This window comes from Neovison vison, chromosome 3 (assembly GCF_020171115.1).
Source record: "Neovison vison isolate M4711 chromosome 3, ASM_NN_V1, whole genome shotgun sequence".
NCBI lineage: Eukaryota > Metazoa > Chordata > Mammalia > Carnivora > Mustelidae > Neogale > Neogale vison.
This window is the reverse complement of record NC_058093.1, coordinates 13,178,989-13,200,408: the sequence shown is the minus strand read 5'-3', so window position 1 is coordinate 13,200,408 and position 21,420 is coordinate 13,178,989. Positions and strand designations below refer to the sequence as shown.

General features: G+C 43.8%; 1 protein-coding gene across 1 annotated transcript in view; it reads right to left on the bottom strand.

The window, feature by feature from the left end:
- CASP10 (caspase 10) overlaps positions 1–18,413 on the bottom strand; it is a 34,016-nt gene extending 15,603 nt beyond the window's left edge. The window contains exons 1-5 of the mRNA XM_044241300.1: positions 18,204–18,413; positions 16,207–16,560; positions 14,367–14,460; positions 6,995–7,130; positions 3,215–3,327 (exon numbers count right to left, since the gene is read on the bottom strand). Coding sequence (XP_044097235.1) covers positions 3,215–3,327; positions 6,995–7,130; positions 14,367–14,460; positions 16,207–16,553 — 690 coding nt within the window. The 5' untranslated portion in view covers positions 16,554–16,560; positions 18,204–18,413. The remainder of the gene's footprint in view (positions 1–3,214; positions 3,328–6,994; positions 7,131–14,366; positions 14,461–16,206; positions 16,561–18,203) is intronic.
- Positions 18,414–21,420: the final 3,007 nt, after the last annotated feature.

Genomic DNA, 21,420 nt, shown 5'->3' with positions numbered 1-21,420 from the left:
CCCTTCATCATGCCAACGCCAGAGTCCAAGGTCAGCAAAACAGCTGCATTTCAGATACCAAGGTTGAGCCACACCCTTACAAACGACTGAATCTCTAAGGCAAACAGCAAAGTCCTGTGTGTGCATGCGTGTGTGTGTTTTCTACACTCACATAAGTATCTAAGCATACACAAAACTAGTTGAAAAAGTAGGTGAGAAGAAGGATTAAATTTCGTGAGCAGAATAAAAACTTCTGGGGGAGAAAGGAGGGCTCTTATAAAGTGGAGAAAATACTGGAATTTGAAAATCATTGCTTTGCAACCACCAAGATAAATATTGACTCACACCAGAACCACCAATGGATACTCGATCTAGCAGAAATCCTTTTTTTTTTTTTTTTTTAAGATTTTATTTATTTGACGGAGATCACAAGAAGGCAGAAAGGCAAGCAGGGGTGGAAGCAGGCTCTCCACTGAGCAGAGAGTCTGATGCGGGGCTCGATCCCAGGACCCTGAGATCATGACCGCAACTGAAGGCAGAGGCTTAACCCACTGAGCCACCCAGGCACCCCAATCTAGCAGAAATTCCTAATGTTGAGTGGGGTATTTGTATGGTCTCAAAATGTCTCCCCACTACTTGCTTATTAGCTGCAAGGGAAAATTAGTAGCTATAAAAAACTAACTGCACAGGGGCACCTGGGTGGCTCAGTGGGTTAAGCCTCTGCCTTCGGCTCAGGTCATGATCTCAGGGTCCTGGGATCGAGCCCCACATTGGGCTCTCTGCTCAGCAGGGTGCCTGCTTCCCCCTCTCTCTCTGCCTGCCTCTCTGCCTACTTGTGATCTCTCTCTCTGTCAAATAAATAAAAATCTTAAAAAAAAAAAAAACTAACTGTACACAGAAGAAATCAGACAACTTCTTGACCAAACAATCAAAATGGGGGGGGGATGGACACCACTGCCTCCAGATGAGATGGGTACATCATTTAGGTAATATCCTGGGGAGAATATATAGCTTGAAACAAATCATGGGCAAACCACACACCAAAAATGAGGAAAACTCCATTTTTTTTAAATAAAAGATGGTAGTGGGGGTGACTGTATTCTTCAAAAATGTTAATGTCATAAAGAAAAATTGTAGAAATGTTTAAGATTAAGGGAGACTACAGAGACATGATAACACCATAATGATCCCAGATGAATTACATACTAGAGGGGAAAAAAGCTACAAAGGATATTACTGGATAACAGACAAAATTGGAACATGGCACCTGAATGTGATGAACAGGGGCACCTGGGTGGCTCAGTGGGTTAAACCTCTGCCTTCAGCTCAGGTCATGATCCCAGGGTCCTGAGATCGAGCCCCGCATCAGGCTCTCTGCTTAGCAGGGAGCCTGCTTCCTCCTCTCTCTCTGCCTGCCTCTCTGCCTACTTGTGATCTCTTGTCTGTCAAATAAATAAATAAAATCATAAAAAAAAAAAAGAATAAAAAAGAAAACTTCCACAAACCACCCAATTAAAAAATTGGCGAAGGGCTTGAACACACATTTCTCCAAGAAAGATAATACAAATGGTCACCAAGCACACGTAAAGCCGCTCAACATCACTAATCATTAAGGAAATGCAAATGAAGAACTAGCGTGAGATACCATCTCACACCCACGAGGATGGCGACCATTAAAAGAAGAAGAGAGCAAGTGTGGGCAAGGATGTGGAGAAACTGGAATTCTTATGCATTGCTGGCAGAAATGGGAAAAAATGCTGCTGCTGTGAGAAACGGTATGGCGGTTCCTCAAAAACTCAGATAGAGGGGCCCCTGGGTGGCTTCATCATTAGGCGTCTGCCTCCGGCTCAGGTCATGATCCCGGGGTCCTGGGATCCAGCCCCACATCGGGCTCCCTGCTCGGCGGGAAGCCTGCTTCTGCCCCTCCAGCTTCCCCTGCTTGTGTTCCCTCTCTCACTGTCTCTCTCTCTCTCTCTGGCAAATAAACATATAAAATCTTTTTTAAAAAAGTGATATAGAGAATTACCATATGATCCAGCAATTCCACTTCTAGGTATGTACACACGAGAACAGAGAGCACGATCTCAAAGAGATATGTGCATGCGCATGTCCACAGCAGCATGATTCACAAGAGCCAAAGGATGGAAGCAACCCACGTGTTCACGGAAGGATGAAGGGATGAACAAAACACAGCACAGACACACAATGAAATTTGAGTCCGCCTTAAAAAGGAAGAAAATTCTGACATGGATGAACTATAATGAGGACATTATAGGAAGTGAAATACGCCAATCACAAAAAGACAAATACTGTATGAATTCACTTCTACGAGGTAAACAGAGTAGCCAAATTTAGAGAGAGAAAAAGTTGAAGGCTGTTCCCCAGGGGCTGGTGGGGGGCGGGGATGGGGAGTTATTGTTTAATAGAGATAGCGGTTCAATTTTGCAAGACAGAGTTCTGGATATTGGTCATACAACAACATAAATGTACTTAACAGTATTGAATTGCACATTTAAAAATAATGACGATGGTAAATTTTATGTTGTCTTTTACCACAATTAAAAACAACAAAAAAATTCGAAGGCCAAGATAATTTCCCTGAGGCTAACTGATGTTAGCAAAAGAAAACTGCCCAAAACTGCTGGGAAGAAATGTAAATCCCAGGGAAGACCGTCATATGTGTCTCTCAAGGATCATGATCACGTTGTTAGGAAACAGACTGCAAATCTTGCCTTGTTTCCCCTGTACTCACCCTTCTACTGCCGGGCACCACAGGAACCCGAATCTTGTCCTCTGGAAAGGACAGACTACGTTAATTTGTGGAGCTCCGTGCAAGATAAAATGTGAGGCCCCTTATTCAAACATTATTAAGAATTTTAAAACCGTGATCGCTGATGATTAAAAAAGCATGGGCCGAGCGGGGATCACACAGGCTGTAATTTCAGGACACTGGCCTTGATCGAGTGGCACAGATAAGAACAGAACCATTTCACAACAATCTGGTGGTGTCCCAGAGTCCATTCAAGCCAGCCAGCCAAAGCCATTGTCAGATTTTCAGAAATTCTGGCATCGAATTGATGTCATGTGAATAACATGGAATCAGCCGTGGTGGGAACATTTACACCAAACAGTACACATCAGGGTCTGTCTCTCTCTCTTTTTTGGGGGAGGGGGGTGTGTGGAGGGTGGAGAGAAGAGTTGGTCATTTACGTTGACCAGACACCAATGAACCTACCGGTAAGGCTTCTAACAACGGTTCCACGTTATAACAGGGGAACGTTTCTTCCTCTCCTTGGGGCAATGACACAAGTTCCTTGTCTACCACACGTGTGGGAGGAGCCTGGGAGGCTGCAAACAGAACCACAGATAGTAAGACAAAATTCAACACCTGACTAGGAGCAATCCAAGATAACTGCTCCAAGATAACCAAGCAGCAACAGAAATCATTTTCTAGGGACCTGAAGATTTAATTTAATCTTATTGTAATTATGATACATTATTTTTATTTTATTTTATTTATGTATTGTATGTTTTATTTTATTTATTTATTTGACAGAGAGATCACAAGCAGGCAGAGAGGCAGGCAGAGAGAGAGGAGGAAGCATTGGCAGTGAACTGCTGAACGGAGAGCCTGATATGGGGCTCGATCCCAGGACCCAGGGATCATGACCTGAGCTAAGGCAGAGGCTTTAACCCCCTGAGCCACCCAGGCGCCCTAATCTTTTCAGTTCTTTAGTCCTTCATCCTCAATGGAAGAATTAAAGCCAAGCTCTTAAGACTATAAGTCAATACTGAAATATTACTTGATATCTAGGATATAGTAATAAACATATGTTTGATCTCTGGCCTCTTTTTCCTGGCACAGAGCTCTTAAAACTCTTGGAATCTCTGAAGTGCTAAGTGTCTCTTGCTAATAAGAGGCTAAGGAGATGACTGGGGCTCCTGGGTAGCCTCTGGAGGGGGACAGGCAGGGTGCCAGAGGAATGAACAGGGGTCAGGGAGTTGGAACTTTCGACCCCACACTCAGACCTCAGGGAAGGCAAGCAGGGCTGAGGCTGAATTAATCATAATGGCCAATGATTTAATCAATCGTGCCTCTGCATGAGGCCTCCGTGTAAGAACCCCTACCTGAAGGGGCTTGGGGAGCTTCCAGATTGGGGAGTATGTGGAGACGCTGGGAGGGAAAGCCGGAGCCGGCCTGGAAGCTTTATGCTCCTTCTCTCACACCTTGCCCTATGCATTTCTTACCTCTGGCTGTTGCTGAATCCAATCTTTTTAATAATAAATAATTTATGGGGCACCTGGGTGGCTCAGTGGGTTAAGCCTCTGCCTTCAGAGTCATGAGCTTCAGGTCATGATCTCAAGGTCCTGGGATGGAGTCCGGCATCGGGCTCTCTGCTCAGAGGGCAGCCTGCTTCCCCCGCCCCCTCTGCCTGCCTCTCTGCCTACTTGTGATCTCTGTCAAATAAATAAATAAAATCTTTAAAAAAAAATTAATTCTGGGGCACCTGGGTGGCTCAGTGGGTTAAGCCATTGCCTTCTGCTCAGGTTATGATCTCAGGGTCCTGGGATCGAGTCCCACATCGGGGGGCGTCTCTGCTCAGCAGGGAGCCTGCTTCCCTCTCTTTCTCTCTCTCTCTGCCTGCCTCTCTGCCTACTTGTGATCTCTCTCTGTCAAATAAATAAAATCTTTAAAAAAAAATTAATTCCGTAAGTATACAGTTTTCCTGAGTTCTCTGAGCTGTTCTAGCAAATGACTGAACCTGAGAATGGGGTCATGGGAACCCTCAGTTTGTAGACAAATCAGACAGAAGCCATGGATGTTCTGGGGACACTAACTTGCGACTGTCTGAAGTGGGGGGGGCAGCCTTAGGGCACTGAGCCCTTAACCTAATTTAGTTAAGGTCTGTGCTAACTCTGGTTAGTGTCAGAATTGGATTAAATCACAGGACGCCCAGCTGGTGTCTGCCGAGACTTAGAGAATTGGCTTGGTATGGAAAAATCCTAGCCATCTATGTCAGAAGTGTTCCGGAAGTGTTGGTGTAAATAGTAGCAGAGGAAAACAAATTTGTTCAAAGAAAGAAAGATGAAAAGTGGAAAAAAGAATAACAAGTTTGTTTGCTTGTTTTCTTTCGACACCCAAAAGAGATCACACAACAGGCAGGTTGTAGAAAAGAAAAATCAAAATCCGAATTCTTCTGATATAAAGCTCAGGTCTCAAGACCCACTGAGGCATTTACTACACGAACACTAGAGTGCCTCCTCCTGAGTTCAAGGATCCAAAATCACCTGCCCACTTGTGTTGTGTATTTTGTGGGGGATACTAACTGCACGAAAATGGCAGTGTGATCAGAAAAAAAAAAAACAACTCTCTGCATTCAGTGTTCAGTGAGGATTCTAAATGTACTTTTACCATCAACTCCCCGTTTTTTTTTAACCTCTCACTTGATAACTCTGGTTAGAAGAATCATTTTTATTCTTCCAACTCTTACTTAAATTATGCATTTATTCATTGCTTCGGTTATTTTTTGAGATTTTTATCAATTTAACAACAGGGTATTTTGTTCCTCAACTCATTTTGCATTTATAGAATTAACTTTTTTTTAAGATTTTATTTTTTATTTATTTGATGGAGTGAGAGAGAAAGAGCGCGCGCACAAGCAGGGGGAGTGGGAGAAGCGGGCTTCTCAGCAGGAAACCCTATTTATAGAATTCTTAGAGAGGAGTTCCTTTCAAGTAGTTTCGTTTTTAAGCAAAGACATTTGCACAGCAAACTGACTCACTGAATTAAAATATGGATGCGGTATAAAAGCTTCATGAATATACTCATGCAATTTTTAAAGATTTTATTTATTTAACAGAGAGAGAGAGCACAAGCAGGGGGAGCAGCAGAGGGAGAGAGAGAAGCAGGCGCCTGGCTGGGCAGGGAGCCCAATGCGGGGTTCGATCCCAGGACCCAGAGATCATGACCTGAACCGAAAGTAGATGCTTAACTGACTGAACCACCAAGGCGCCCCCTATACTCGTGCAGTTTTATTTGTAGCTCTTGTTTAACAGTGGAGAAGCAGGACCTGGGAGAGCACAAACACTTAGCATATTGATACACAGTGAGGCAACCAGGTTTGATTTCCACCTTCTGCTATCACCTTTAGCGATACTGCCTTTACAGGACAAGTTTAGGAAAAAAAAACAAAAATAAAAACCAAGGGAAAAAATTTCTTCTTCTCGTAATTTCTGAGACGATGAAAGTTTTTAATGACTTTCTGACAAACATATTCAGAGCAACATGTTTTATTCTAGGCCCAGCACGCATTTTATAGGAATTACTTCATTTGATCCTCGAAACACCCAAGAGGTAGGTACTGTTATTATCCCCACTTTACAGATGGGGAATGTGAAAGAAGCGATCCACTAAGCCATTAATAAGCGGAGTTCTGGCAATCTAACTCCACAGACCTCATTCTTAAACCCTGTGCTATCCTGCGTTGTTCTTTTCTGTTATTTCATTCAAAACGATTTCCTATACTCTCACCCCCATGTAAGAATGAGGAAAAGACATTTATCTAAAACTACTTCTCTTCGCTAGAATATAAGCTCCAGGAGAGCCAGGGCTTTTCTTTATATATATTGCTAAGTCTCCAACTTCAACAACTGTGCCTAGTTCAGAGCATGCCTTTAATAAATATGTTTTGAATGAACAGATGAGGGGGAAAGTTCTGGCTTTCCTAAGAGAATATGTTCAGAGTGACAAGCAAACATGATAGAGGACCAATTAGTTTAAGAATTCCCACGGTCTTGGTCGCCGGGGTGGCTCAGTTGGTTAAGCATCTGCCTTCCGCTCAGGTCATGATCCCACGGTCCTGGGATTGCTCAACAGCGAGTTGGCCTCTCCCTCTCCCTCTATGATCTCTCTCGCTTTCACGCTCTCAAATAAGTAAATATAATCTTTAAAAAAAAAAAAAAAAAGAATTCCCATGGTTTTGTGCAAGAAAGCAAGCAAGCGTAAGCTAGTTACCTTTCTCTCTTTTATATTTTTCTATCTTTCTCACAAGGTTAGGCACAACTCTTCTGCAGAGATCCTCCAGTAACTTCAGATTATCTTCATCTATTTGACCTTGTCTCTCCAGATATGCCAGGAAACTTAGCGAGGTCTGCAAGAGAATCAATGGAGTCACATTTACTTGCCTTCTGATGATGCATTCATTCCTTAAAGATTACCTGTATGGCCTCTAGTCACCAGATTTTGCAGTGATGAATAAGGAATGGTGCTTGTCCCTGAGGAGTTCAATAGTATGGGGGGAAGAGGTATGACCAAGTAAATTATCTATATTAATAACAAATACCAAATATACATAACTCACTACATACCAGGCAGTGCTTGCTTGACCTCAAAAACAAGCCAGTAAGGCTAGATACTATATAACCCCTAGTTAATTTAATCTATTGAAAATAATTTAAAATATTTTAAAATATTGGAATTTAAAAATATTTAAATTCAATTAACATAAAATGTATTATTTGTTTCAGGGTATAAATCCCCATTTTAAAGATGAGATAACTGGGGTTCAACAACTTGTGCAGTAAGTGGCAGAGCTGGTATTTGAACCCTGGCAGTCTGATGTCAAAGTCTCTCTTACTGGTCCTTTGGCTACACGGCCTCTGACTCACATCTGTAAATGATACACTTAGATTAGGATGGCAACAAAACAGAGGCACCAAAGAAACTAGGGGCAAATAGTATTTTTTTTAAAGATTTTATTTATTTGACAAACAGAGATCACAAGTAGGCAGAGAGGCAGGCAGAGAGAGAGGAGGAAACAGGCTCCCTGCCGAGAAGAGAGTCCTCGATCCCAGGACCCTAGGATCGTGACCTGAGCCGAAGGCAGAGGTTTTAATCCACTGAGTCACCCAGGCACCTGAAATAGTCAGTATTTTAAAAGAAAAAATAAATCTCTTAAATGCTTCTGGAAAAAAAGGACAAATTGGCTAGTATTATTTTATTTTATTTTTATTTATTTTTTGGCTAGTATTATTTTAAGATTTTATTTATTTATTTGACAGAAAGTGATCACAAGTAGACAGAGAGGTAGACAGAGAGAGAGAGAGAGAGAGAGAGAGAGAGAGAAGCAGGCTCCCTGATGAGCAGAGTCCAATGCGGGACTCGATCCCAGGACCCAGAGATCATGACCCGAGCCAAAGGCAGCAGCTTAACCCACTGAGCCACCCAGGCGCCCCTGGCTAGTATTATTTTAATATTGAATTACATGCAGGGTGGAAAGCACCACAATCTTTTAAAAAAATAGGGCTTCTCAGCATATTAAGCCAGTTATGAAGACATATATACAAATGAACTCACATTAGAGCCCACAGAACGGAGTAAGTCATCAAAAGTAAACCTCTGAACACTGTCTCGCTGTGTCCACATCAACAGGATGGGAACTGGGAAGAGGTCTCCAGACATATGGAACCGTTGAACAGCTGAAAAGGGAGTGTGTTAAGGAGCATTGAGAAGGAGGCTTGAGTACAAACCCCGAGTAAGAGCAAGGTCATGACTGGAACAGGGGGCTGGTATGGGCCCAGGCAAACACGGACAGACACACAGTATGTGAGGAGTTTAGCATGTGTCCCATGCATCAAGGAGTGGCCGTAGTAGTTTTTAAGAATAGTAATGTGAACGCATTTGTTTTTGAGTAGAAGTCTTGAAACAGGTTGGGGGAGGAAGGGGATTAGAGAGAAAATATTGGCAGTAAGATTAAACACTCTGGCCAAGAGGGGATCCAGACCTGGTCCGAAGCCAGTGTGCTGGGAAACGCAGAGGCAGTACTGGGTTTGAGAAACATTTCTGAAATAGAACTTGGTGAGTCGTGGAACTCAGTCTGAGGTGGGTGATGAAATGAAGAAAGAATAGAAAATACCACTCATTTATTCACAGTTCATATAGGCACAAAGCAGGCTTCGCACAAGCTGTGCATGGAGGGGATTCTTGAAGGATGACTAGGTCTTCGTTGCCAACATGGAAAAGGACATCCCTTTGCCATGATGGCAATGGAAAAGAAAAGTCAAAATAAACCACATGCGGAAATGAATGTGAAACTAAAATCCTGGTTACGAGGAGTTTTGTGTTGCCTTCAGCAAGAGGTTTCTCTGTTAGGAAGGAAGCTAATGTCACTGAAGTGTCCTAAATCGTGACCCAGAGTTGAGTTAGCGGAGAAAGAGAATGCGGAGAAAGAGTATATACAAACTATCCTTTCAAGAAGTTTGGCAGTAGAGGGAACCAGGGAGACCGAGCAGTAACATAGGATGAGGAAGGGTTCCAGAGAGATTATAAATTTTTTTCAAAGATTTTTATTTTTAAGTAATCTCTACACCCAATGTGGGGCTTAAACTTACAACCCCAAGATCAAGAGTCAAACGCCCTACCAAAAGAGCCAGCCAGGCACCCCAGACAGATTATAATTTAAGAAATTCCAGGGGTGCCTGGGTGGCTCAGTGGGTTAAGTCTCTGCCTTCAGCTCAGGTCGTGATCTGAGTCCTGGGATCAAGCCCTGTTTTGGGCTCTCTGCTCAGCAGGGAGCCTGCTTCCTCCTCTCTCTCTGCCTGCCTCTCTGCCTACTTGTGATCTCTGTCAAATAAATAAATAAAATCTTAAAAAAAAAAAAAGAAAGAAAGAAATTCCAGAGACAAGGAGGAGAGCCAAAAAGGCAAAGAAGAGTATGTGTCCTCCAATGCAGTCCTAGCACTACCCATTGCTTGGCGGGAAGTCAAGCAGAAGACAGAAAGGGGTACAGAAAGATTCCTCCAGAACTGATCAGCTGGGCAAAAGGCTCAGAGAGGAACCACCACACAAAGTTCTGCGGTAGGTCACATGCAAATGAGCTCTTACTGAACCTTAAAACAGAAACCCTACTTTTTTTTTTTTTTAAGATTGTATTTATTTATTTGCCAGAGAGAGAGAGACAGAGAACACAGGCAGGCAGTGGCAGCAGAGGCAGAGGGAAAAGCAGGCTCCCCGCCGAGCAAGGAGCCCGATGTGGGACTCCATCCCAGGACGCTGGGATCATGACCTGAGCCAAAGGCAGCCTCTTAACCAACTCAGCCACCCAGGCATCCCAACAGAAACCCTATTTTTTTTTTTTTAAGATTTTTATTTATTTATTTATTTGACAGACAGAGATCACAAGTAGGCAGAGAAGCAGGCAGAGAGAGAAGAGGAAGCAGGCTCCCCGCTGAAAGAGAGCCCAATGCGGGGCTCGATCCCAGGACCCTGGGATCACGACCTGAGCCAAAGGCAGAGGCTTTAACCCACTGAGCCACCCAGGCGTCCCAACAGAAACCCTATTTTTGACAGCATCCTACCAGGAGGAAGAAAAGGGACTAAGACATGATTCTAGAAGCAATGATGGGAGTTCTTCATACTGTGAACACTGTTTATGACATGTTTGGTCAATGACACCTTCTACACACACACACACACACACACACACACACACACACACGATCGAAAAGAACTCTGTATTTTAAGAACACCACTCCAGTGAATACTAGCAGGAAGTGCCTGAAAGCTCTTGTTCTGCTGCGTTGCTAAGCTCGTAGATTTGGGTGTGGTTTCCTTTACATCCAACATTCATTTGATTACTGCCCAGAGAGCAGATTTCCAGCATGTTCTGGAACAGGTGAAGGCAGCCAGATGCCTATGAATTTGTAGGAAAGTTATCAAAAGGAATCCTAGAACACCCTACAAAGGTCATTTTTCTAACTCGAGAGAGACGGTGTGAATTTAGAACCCTTCCTTTTTGACTGAGGCAAGTTCAGACCCTCCCCACCCAGCTGTTAAGCAATTGATTTCCGGGACAAAATCTTTTGCAATCGTAGCAGCAGATAACACAGCCTCATTAAGCCCTGGTACCAAAACTCCTCGGCGCTGCTTAGAGATTGTCCTTTCTGCACTTCAGGAACACCCAATAGAGATCAGCCTGGATTTTCTAAGGTATATAACTCAGCCACAGTTCTCACATGAAGAAATAGATCTCCTCTGGAATAAAGCTGAGATCATTTGGAGCTCAAGCAGAGTACTCTTCCTGAATCTGACGGGCTATTCTCACAGTTCTATGCCACGGGGAAATACAGTGATTGTTCCTTTTACTGCTGTGCTGAACGAGAAAAGCAAAAATTGTTTGGCTACGGGAGCACAGGCCTTCATTGACAAAAGCTAATATAGCAGGGGGCAAAACGTCAGAATGCTTCTGGCCACAAACCACAGATGCCAGTAAGCTAAGGTCTAAGACCCTTGGAGGAAGTGCAGGAAGAAATACACTCCCCCCGTTTTTCCTAGTGCAAAATCATGGCTTGGTGTGGAGCACACCAGGAACTCCTGCCTATCTCTTCATCCCCACCCCCCGCCCCCACCCGACATGGGAAGTAAGAACTTCTGTTTATGACACACAGAGAGATTTTTTTTTTTTAAAGATTTTATTTCTTTATTTGACAGAGAGAAATCACAAGTAGGCAGAGAGGCAGGCAGAGAGAGAGAGAGAGGGAAGCAGGCTCCCTGCTGAGCAGAGAGCCCGATGCGGGACTCGATCCCAGGACTCTGAGATCATGACCTGGGCCGAAGGCAGCGGCTTAACCCACTGAGCCACCCAGGCGCCCCCACACAGAGAGATTTAACTAGAGGGAGTGGTTCCGTTTATTTTTATAAACCCAAGACTGGGGAAATTGTGAAAGACTGCTCTATTATCAGAATAACTCAGAGAGCTTTTCAAACTATAGGAAATCTAATGCTGAGACATCTGGCCTCTGAATCCAGCTGCCGGTTTCCAGGAAATGCACAAGACCTAGGAGCGAGCTGAACCGTACCCAGCGCACGCCATCAGCAAAACTCAGACTGGGGGAAATCCTACCCACCAGTTGTCCTGGGCTTCTTCAACAGATCAATGTTAAGACAAAGAAAGAAAGGGGTTGGAGGGAGAAGAGTTAAACCCGTAGATTAAAAAACGCTCAAAAAAACTGTCCAAGACTAAACTTGACATCTAGGGTTACACAAGTAAATGATAAAACCATAAAGAAACATCAGAACGTTGCTACTATAAAAGCCCGGATAGTGGTTCTTCTAGGGGATGGGAAGGGGTTGTGACTGGAATGGGGTCACTGGGGCAGGTTTCTAGACTGACTGGCAAAATTCAAATTCTTGACTTGGATGATGATTTCTAAGGATGCGAATTATAATAATTCATTAATCTGTATGTTTGTTTTATGTCTTTTTTAATACTAGTGTCTTGTTGGGTTTTTCTTAAAGAACAAAAAGATAAAAGGAAAAGGGGAAAAGTATAAAAACAGAAACAGAAATATACCAGACCTCTCAGGGGCTATTTAAGGGAGAAAATCAGTAGATTCTGACAAATGGTAAGTAAGAATAAGAATGTTCGCCATCGGGGCGCCTGGATGGCTCAGTGGGTTAAGCCTCTGCCTTCAGCTCAGGTCCTGATCCCAGGGTCCTGGGATCCAGCCCCGCATCGGGCTCTCTGCTCGGCGGGGAGCCTGCCTCCTCCTCTCTCTCTCTGCCTGCCTCTCTGCCTACTTGTAATCTCTGTCTGTCAAATAAAATAAATAAAATCTTTTTTAAAAATTGGATTTAAATCATCATCTTTAAAAAAAAAAAAAAAAAAAGAATGTTCACCATGGATCTCTGCGCATCCCATCGAGGTGGCTTAGTTCATCCTCCTAATCTCGCCAGTCATCGTAAAAACATATAAACAGAAAGGGTTCAGGCCATTTTCTCAGAAAGAGAAAAGGAAGACTGTATCATCCCATTCGTTTATGCTTTCCATGATTTTGTAACAGATTCTACAAGCTTCTGGACCCATAATGATGAGTGAAGACTCAGTCCCCAACCCCACAGAACCCACAACCAACCACTGGGGGGGAAAAAAAGGAGCCTCAAGTGATGACTAATCAAAAGACACAGAGGCTAAAAACCCTGAGGGCTCAGAAGAGGCAAAAAGACCTGGAAGACCGTGAGCAAGGTAAATAGAATGAACCTCCTCAGCTCTACAGGTCAGACATCAGGAAACATATTTAATGAATTACTCACATAGTCCTCATTTGACCTACCCCACATAAAACAGCTTCCCACTCCTCAGTGATTTTTCTACAAACCAAATTTACTTGTCAATAACATAAGGAGATCTCAGGAGAATGTGATATGGGGGAGGCAGGCTATGAATGCAAGGTAGGCTCGGGAGAACGTGGGTGATATTCACATTCCTAAGTTGCGTGGGGGGAGGGGTTTGAGGCTGTTCACTTAGTACTACGTTTCCTAACTTCCGTACACATTACTTGTTTTTCAGGGTGTTATCAGATGTCACATAACTTAAAACCTAATAAACATAGCCATTGAATAGCGCAATTGTAAAGTGATGTTAAGGGGGGAAATTTGAAAAGTGGCCCCTTTCCCAACTTAACTAACTTGCTTGTTACAAGTTGATATTAGAATCAAAAGAAAAACATATAAAGTTCTGAGGCCTGGAAGAGAGAACTGTTGCTACTTTCTTACTCTTAAATGTGACCCCTATAGCAATATGGTTAATAGACAGCAATTATGTTATTATTAAAACTACTACTATTAGTTCAAAACACCTGTATAGCCCTCTACAAAGCACATCCTCAAACATATGTCTCATTTGATTTTCACAATAACCCTACACGGGAGATAATGCAAAGTTCCTCAAAAGAACACGCAGGGTCAGGGCACCGGGGTGGCTCAGTCGGTTGGGCGGATCATGATCAGATCCCGGGGTCCCGGATCAAGCCCCACACTGGGCTCCCTGCTCAGTAGAGAGCCTGCTTCTCCCTCTTCCTCTGCCTGCTGCTCTGCCTACTTCTGTTCTCTATCTCTCTGTCAAATAAATAAATATATTAAGAAAAATCTAAAAAGAAGAAAAAGAACACACAAGGCCCCTATGTAGATCATCAATGCCCCATTCCCACTCCGCCATGATTTCCCGCCTCCTCATTTCTACACGTTTCTCTATGGAAAAACACAGTGGGTGCCAACAGCAGTTAACCACTTATTACCTGATGACCAGGTGCCAAATTTTACCCACATCATGTTGACTAATTCTCCCAGCAGTCTCAGAAGGAAAGGATGGGATTGTTGACAATATGGCACGTGAGAAAACAGAGGCTCAGAAAGCTTCCATCACTCACCTCCCATCGAGGCGTTAGAACCGGGACTAGAATCCAGGCCCACCAAGCACCAAAGTCAATGTTCCCAAGCACTGTATGACATCATCTTCAGCAAATAAAATCCCTTCCTGAAAACCCCAGCACATTCCCGACACGGATTACTGCAGAGCTCCCAAATACCCGACTCTCTATGACCCACTTACCATCTGGATTTTGGGAATCGAGTCCCCCTGAAGGAAGATCATGTTCTTTAAGTTATCTGAGCTGATGCTTTCTGACAGTTCGTAGAGCAGCTTTCTAAGACATACATCCAGAGAGACAAACAAAACCTCAGACTTGCAGAGAACAGTACAGTAAATAAGTGCGTTTTTACAAATACTCTTTCTCACGGGAGTGATCACAGCCCATGAGTAGACAATTTGGAATCCCACTGTATAGATTCAAAACTAAAACTCTGACCTTTAAGTGGCCTGTTACATTAGGTTAACACAATAAGGGGGCATCGGGGTGGCAAAGTCAGTTAAGTCTCTGACTCTTGATTTCGGCTCAGGTCATGATCTCAGGGTCGTGAGATCCAGCCCTGCATGGGGCTCCGCACTGAGCATGGAATCTGCTTAAGATTCTCTGTCTCTGGTACCTGGGTGGGTCAGTGGGTTGAGCCTCTGCCTTCAGCTCAGGTCATGGTCTCAGGGTCCTGGGATCGAGCCCCGCATCGGGCTCTCTGCTCAGCGGAGAGACTGCTTCCCCCTCTCTTTCTGCCTGCCTCCCTGCCTACTTGTGGTATCTCTCTCTCTCTGAATAAACAAATAAAATCTAAAAAAAAAATAAGATTCTCTGTCTTCCCTTCCCTTTGCCCTCCCCCTCCACCCTTCCCCCCACGCCCATGCACACGCATAGGCATTCTCTCTCTCTCTCCCAAAAAATAAAATAAGATTACAAGTAAAACAAAATTTTAAAAGATAACACAATAAGGTGTAGAGGCAGGCTCAAGAATCAACTATACTGTGTTACATATCTGAAAGTTGCTAAAGAGTGGGTTTTAAAAGTTCTCATGAAAAAAAAATTTGTAACCAAATGTGGTGACAAATGTCAGATTTTCTACAGTGATCATTTCACAATACATACATATAGCAAATCATGATGTTGTACACCTAAAATTATCATAATGTTATAGGTCAATTACATCTCAATTACAAGTAAAAAATCTTAAATAAATAAAAGTGTGTTATCTAAGGTCTGGCCCATGATAGACCTGATGCCTGTATGTCACCCCATACAGATACAAAATACAAAAAAATATAAAAAACATATAAATACAAAATATCTGTATTTTACTTCTCTGGGTTTTACCCAAAAATGTATGAAAATTTAAACAGGACATGGCATAAATGATGTCCTTCCCTACCCCAGAGACATATCTTTTTTCATTTTGTTTATCTGGCCACAAGAACTCAGGCATTCCCTCTTCTCAAGTGCCCAGTGACTCACAGGAAGGGCTGTCCGGGAATGAGGAGGGTAAAAGAAAAAAAGTGAGGGCCCGCCGTGCGGAGGCCAGCTTCCTCTGGCAGTGAGAAGCCAACCAGAAAAAGCCACTTCCAGGCCCAGAGTGGGGCTTTGAAAAGCCCCACTTCGGGGGCGCCTGGGTGGCTCAGTCAAGCATCTGCCTTCAGCTCAGGTCATAATCCCAGGGTCCTCGGATGGAGCCCCCCATCGGGCTCCCTGTTCAGTGGGAAGCTGCCCTCTGCCTCTGCCTCCTGCTCCAATGCTTGTGTGCTCTCTCTCTCTGTCAAATAAATAAAATCGTTTTTTTAAAAAAAGTGAAAGCCCCACTTTGAAAACCTCTCATCTCAAGAGTACCTGACCCAGAGAGATCTGGTTTAGAAGCACCGTCACCCAAGGACGGAGATAAGAAAAAGGGCATAATCCCAGCCTCCTTTCAAAGCTCAGTGGCCTGAGTGAACGCTACCTAGATGGAAACCCCCCCGCCCCCCCCACCCTTGCCATCCCCCACCTCACCGTCTTGATCACAGAGGCCCTCCTCACCTGAACAGAGAGACCCTCCCTCGGGTGGGCAGCAAACTTTCCACTTGCTCCTTGGTTTGGCTGAGGTAGCGCAGCAACGATTTCTGCTTGATCAGGTAGAGGAGTTCCGCCAGGAAGAAGGAGTCTTCCTCGCTCAGCTGCTCCTCTGCCAACAGATGATCAAAGATGTCCGAGGCCGAGCTGGCCTTCTCCAGCTCCTTGTGGGCGATGCAGTCTCGGCAGAGAAACTTCAAGGCCTCCACATCTTGGCTCCCCAGCTTTGAATCAATAGTCAGAAGCTTCCCCCGGAAGTTTGATTGACCATTATCATCTGAAGAGAAACTCAGACTTCGACCTTGAGATGCCATGGCCAGCCTGAAGGAGACAGAGGTAGGGCAGACATGAGAGAGGAAGTATCCTCGGAACGCCAACTTCCCAGGCCTCCTCTGTTGCAGGCATGAGACGGTGCCCAAAGTGCTGAAAAATAAATATTCCTACGAATTCCCTTCAAAACCCAATAGCCAAAAAAATGAGCCCCACACTTGCGTGGTGACCCTTCTGGAGGTCTGGAGGGAGGTTTCTTGGGAATCTAATTTACCTTCACGTCTCCCAAATCATAATGGCCCTGGTGAGAGTGAGTCAAAAAAGGGAGGATGACAAAGCACAATGGCTCCCGGTTAGAACGCTTCACTCACTCCCACCAAAAGGCAGAAACAGCGCTTCGACTCATGCCTTTCATTTCAGAAATAAAGCAGTCTGGGGGTTTATAGTTCAGAAGTGTCCATTAATCTAAGACCAACCACAATGGGACAGGTCCATATAGCACAAAAAGAGAAGCCACAATCCTAGACCCCAAAAGAAAGGGTGGTTTTAGATAAGAGTTGCTCAGATCAATGAAGGAAGTCACAAATCACTAAATGAGTATTTCCACCTGCTCAGTTCATAAAGTTCATATGGTATTTTCTACACTAAATTCCATTCTAATCTGAGGAGCAATGAACTAATAAAATTTTTCACTGTAATATTATTCGTTCTATAAGGCCTCAAGGCATATATTCTCTTTGCAAGACTTGGCTACTTAGAAACAAGAAACCACTTTCCAAAGGAAGGAGAACATAACAAGAAAACATCAATAACAAAGAGCACCTATTTCTAGGTGGTATAAACACAAACACTCTAAATTCTCTTTTTGTCTCCTGAGTTTTCCAGATTTTATGCAACGAACACGTTACTTTTATTGCTAGAAAAATTAAACAGAGGAGCGTCTGGCTGGCTCAGTAGGTAGAGCATATGACTCGATCTCAGGGCTGTGAGCCTAAGTCCCATACTGGGTGTGCTGCTTACTTAGAGAAAGACGGAGGCGGAGATGGAGAAAGAAAACGGAAAATGGTGTGGGTTTTTTTTTTTTTTAAGATTTATTTGAAATCTTTTTTTTTTTTTTTTTTGAAAGAGAGGGTGAGAGAGGGAACACAAGCAGGGGGAGTGGGTGAGGGAGAAGCAGGCTTCCCGCTGAGCGGGGAGTGGGAAGTGGGACTCGATCTCAAGACGCCGGGATCATGACCTGAGCCTAAGGCAGACGCTTAACGACTGACTCACCCAGGCCCCCCGGAAAAGGTATTTTCAATGTGATCATCCATGGGGTCTTGCCTTCTAGGAGTAGCCTGTGATACCAGAAACTCAACCAATGGCCTCTCGGAGAGGCTTCCTAAGGTATTCTAAGGTATCACACGCTCGCCCTGCAGTTTCCCCCAAATTCCAACCTCCCCTCGGCTAGACTTCGTCTAACTTGAGGTGGCCAGACACTGTCTGCATTTATGGACTAGCAAATTTCCGCCCATGAAAGTCTGTGTTAGAGCTTTCCTGGGGCTTTTTAAACCGTCATTTCCCCCGGCACAGCTAGTAAATGCAGGCGGCGACCGTGCCATCAGCCACGCGAGGTTCTGCAAGTGTCTGTGACTAAGGCAAGGACCGAGGCTAGAGTGCCAGACCTCCGCAGGGGAAAGGGGCTGATCGCATACCTTCAGGTCCAACTCCCTCGATCCTCTGGAAGTAAATGGTTCCGGGGGAAATTGCCTGAAAATAAAGTTTTTAAAAAATTAGAATCTTCTGCGTAATCCAAGTTCCAGGGAAGTTGTCACTTGCGCGGGAAGAGAACTCAGGACTTGCTGCCTCTGCAAGCGAAAAGTGGACGGTCCGGTTCGGTAGCTTTGTAACATACTTCCTGCCTACGTCACCGCTGCCCGGCCGCCTTCCCCCCCACCCCCTCCCGGTGTAGACGAACACTGGCAGACAGCGCCTCCTAGAGGCAAGAGCCACGACTTTCCACGATTGGACTGCTCGGGACTTTCCCAGGCTATACCGAGGGCTCCTGCAAATGAACTTTTGAAAGGCCTTAAGAGTTCTAGGCATTCCCTTGGATCACTGAGGTTGATGAATCAAAGAAGAAAGAAAGAAAAAGAGAGAGAGAGAGAGAGAGGAGAGAGAGAGAGAGAGAGAAGGAAAGAAGGAAGAGAGAAGGAAAGAAAGAGAAAGAAGAAAGAAAACAAGAAAGAGAGAAAGAAAGAAAAGGAAGGGAAGAAGGGAAAGGAAGGAAAGAAGGAAGAAAAAAGAAAGGAGAAAGAGTTTATTTTCCTAACCATCTCCTTCCCCAAACTCACTTAACCTTTACAAATAAAACGCAAAAAGCTCAGGAAATAACTCTTTCTCAGCCATCTTAACTCTTTCTCAAAAAAATTGTATGTGCAGGGACGCCTGGGTGGCGCAGTTGGTTGGACGACTGCCTTCGGCTCAGGGCGTGATCCTGGAGTCCCGGGATCAAGTCCCACATCAGGCTCCCAGCTCCATGGGGAGTCTGCTTCGCTCTCTGACCTTCTCCTCGCTCATGCTCTCTCTCACACTCTCTCTCTCAAATAAATAAATAAAATCTTAAAAAAAAAATTGTATGTGCAAATACAATTTTAAGACAGAGAAAATGGAGGTAGAGCTGCACTATAGGCCCATTTGGAGATATCTGCAAGGAACTCATTAGCAGACAAAACTGATGAAGTCTTTGGCCTCACAGCACTTTCAGTGCAGCAGGAAAGAGACGTTGAGGACATTATTTCTAAGAATAAAAACTACCTAATACTTACATGGCAACTACCATGTGTGAAGCACCATTTTTTTCACTTAATCATCCCAAGTCTCTAAGATACATATTATCAGCATGACCCCTCTTGTAAGATGTGAAAACTAAGGCACAGAAAGCTTAAGTAATGTGTCCAAGATCACATGGTGAACTAATGGGAAAGCCAAAATTTAAACCAGTGAATCTAGCTCTAAGTCACTGCACTATAATTCAGCAAATTCAGATGCACAGAGCTCTGAAAAGAAGTACAGAATCTTAGAAAGATATTTTATCTCTGAAAAAAGTGATTTATGGGGGCGCCTACGTGGCTCAGTGGGTTCGGCTCAGGTCATTATCTCAGGGTCCTGGGATCGAGTCCTATATCCGGCTCTCTGCTCAGCAGGGAGCCTGCTTCCCTTCCTCTCTCTCTCTGCCTGCCTCTCTGCCTACTTGTGATCTCTCTCTCTCTCTCTCTCTGTCAAATAAATAAATAAATAATCTTTTTTTAAAAAGTGATTTATGATGTTTTATTAACAAATATATTAAGTCCCATTTTCACATCCTTGGCATCATCCAGAGAATTTCTATGTTTAAGAAAGACAAGCTCTACCACTCAGCCATAAAAATGAATGAAATGGGGGGTGCCTGGGTGGCTCAGAAAGTTAAGCGTCTGCCATTGGCTCAGGTCATGATCTCAGGGTTCTAGGATCGAGCCCCACACTGGGCTCCTTGCTCAGCAGGAAGCCTGCTTCTCCCTCTCCCTCTGCTGCTCCCCCTGCTAATGTGCTCTCACTCTGTCAAATAAATAAATAAATAAATAATCTTTAAAAGAAATGAGTGAAACCATTTGATTTCACTTATATGTGGAATCTAAAAATCAAAACAAATTAACAAACAACACAGTAACAGACTGTTACTGTGGAAACTGTTGGTGACTAGAGTGCGGGTTGGGGGACACCTAAAATAGGTGAAGGGGACTAAGAGATACAAACTTTCAGTTATAAAATAGATAAGTGATGGGGATGTAACGTGTAATGTAGGAAATACAGTCAGTAATTTTGTTATCATTCTGTATGGTGACATGGTAACTAGACTTAACATGGGACCATTTCATAATGTACAAAGGCATCAAATCACTATCAGGTACACCTGAAACTAATCGGATATTGTATGTCAATGGACTTCTTTTTTCAAAAAGCCTGCAACTTAAAGCGTACTATGAGCAGAACAGTTTAATGGATTTAATAAACTAGTCAAAAGATACACCTCTTTGGTTCTGGAAAAAGTGTGAAAACCCCAAATGTGGCTGTGAGTGTTGAAGACATGATTGTGTGTATATGACTTCTCTAAAGCCCCTACTGACAGGCTTGAGCGTGGATATAGGGAGTTCCACTTATTATTGGAACGTATGCCATTTGGAAATATTCTTTACTATTACTAATCATAAATAAATGGCTCAGAGAAGAAAGGAAGGAGGAAGGAAGGAAGGAAGACAAGTCCTAGTGGCGATGGCTGCACAAGCAGGTAAAGATACTTAATGCTATTGAGTCATACACTTAAACATCGTTTGAACAGTAATTTTATGTTATGTATATTCTGCCACAATTTTTTATTAAAGATTTTTAGTTATTTATTTGAGAGAGAGAACATGAGAGGGGAGAAGGTCAGAGGGAGAAGCAGACTCCCCTTGGAGCTGGGAGCCTCATGTGGGACCTGAGCCTAAGGCAGTCGCTTAACCGACTGAGCCATATAGGCGCCCACAATTTTTCTTTTTTTGGAAAGACAAAGACACCCAAGCCCTAAGTCTTAGTCTTAGTCTTTGAGGCGTTTCAGAAGGTAGTTTGGGAAAACTATCACTCCACACCCTGTCCGTAAAGCCACATTAGCTTTTTCAACCTTTTTTGTAAATTTAATTTTACTTTCTCAGTGTTCCAAGATTCATTGTTTATGCACCACACCCAGTGCTCCATGCAGTACGTGCCCTCCATGATACCCACCACCAGGCTCACCCAAACCCCCACGCCCCTCCCCTCCAAAACCCCGTTTGTTTCTTAGAGTCCACAGTCTCTCATGCTTCGTCTCCCCCTCTGATTTCTCCCAACTCACTTTTCCTTTCCTTCTCCTAATGT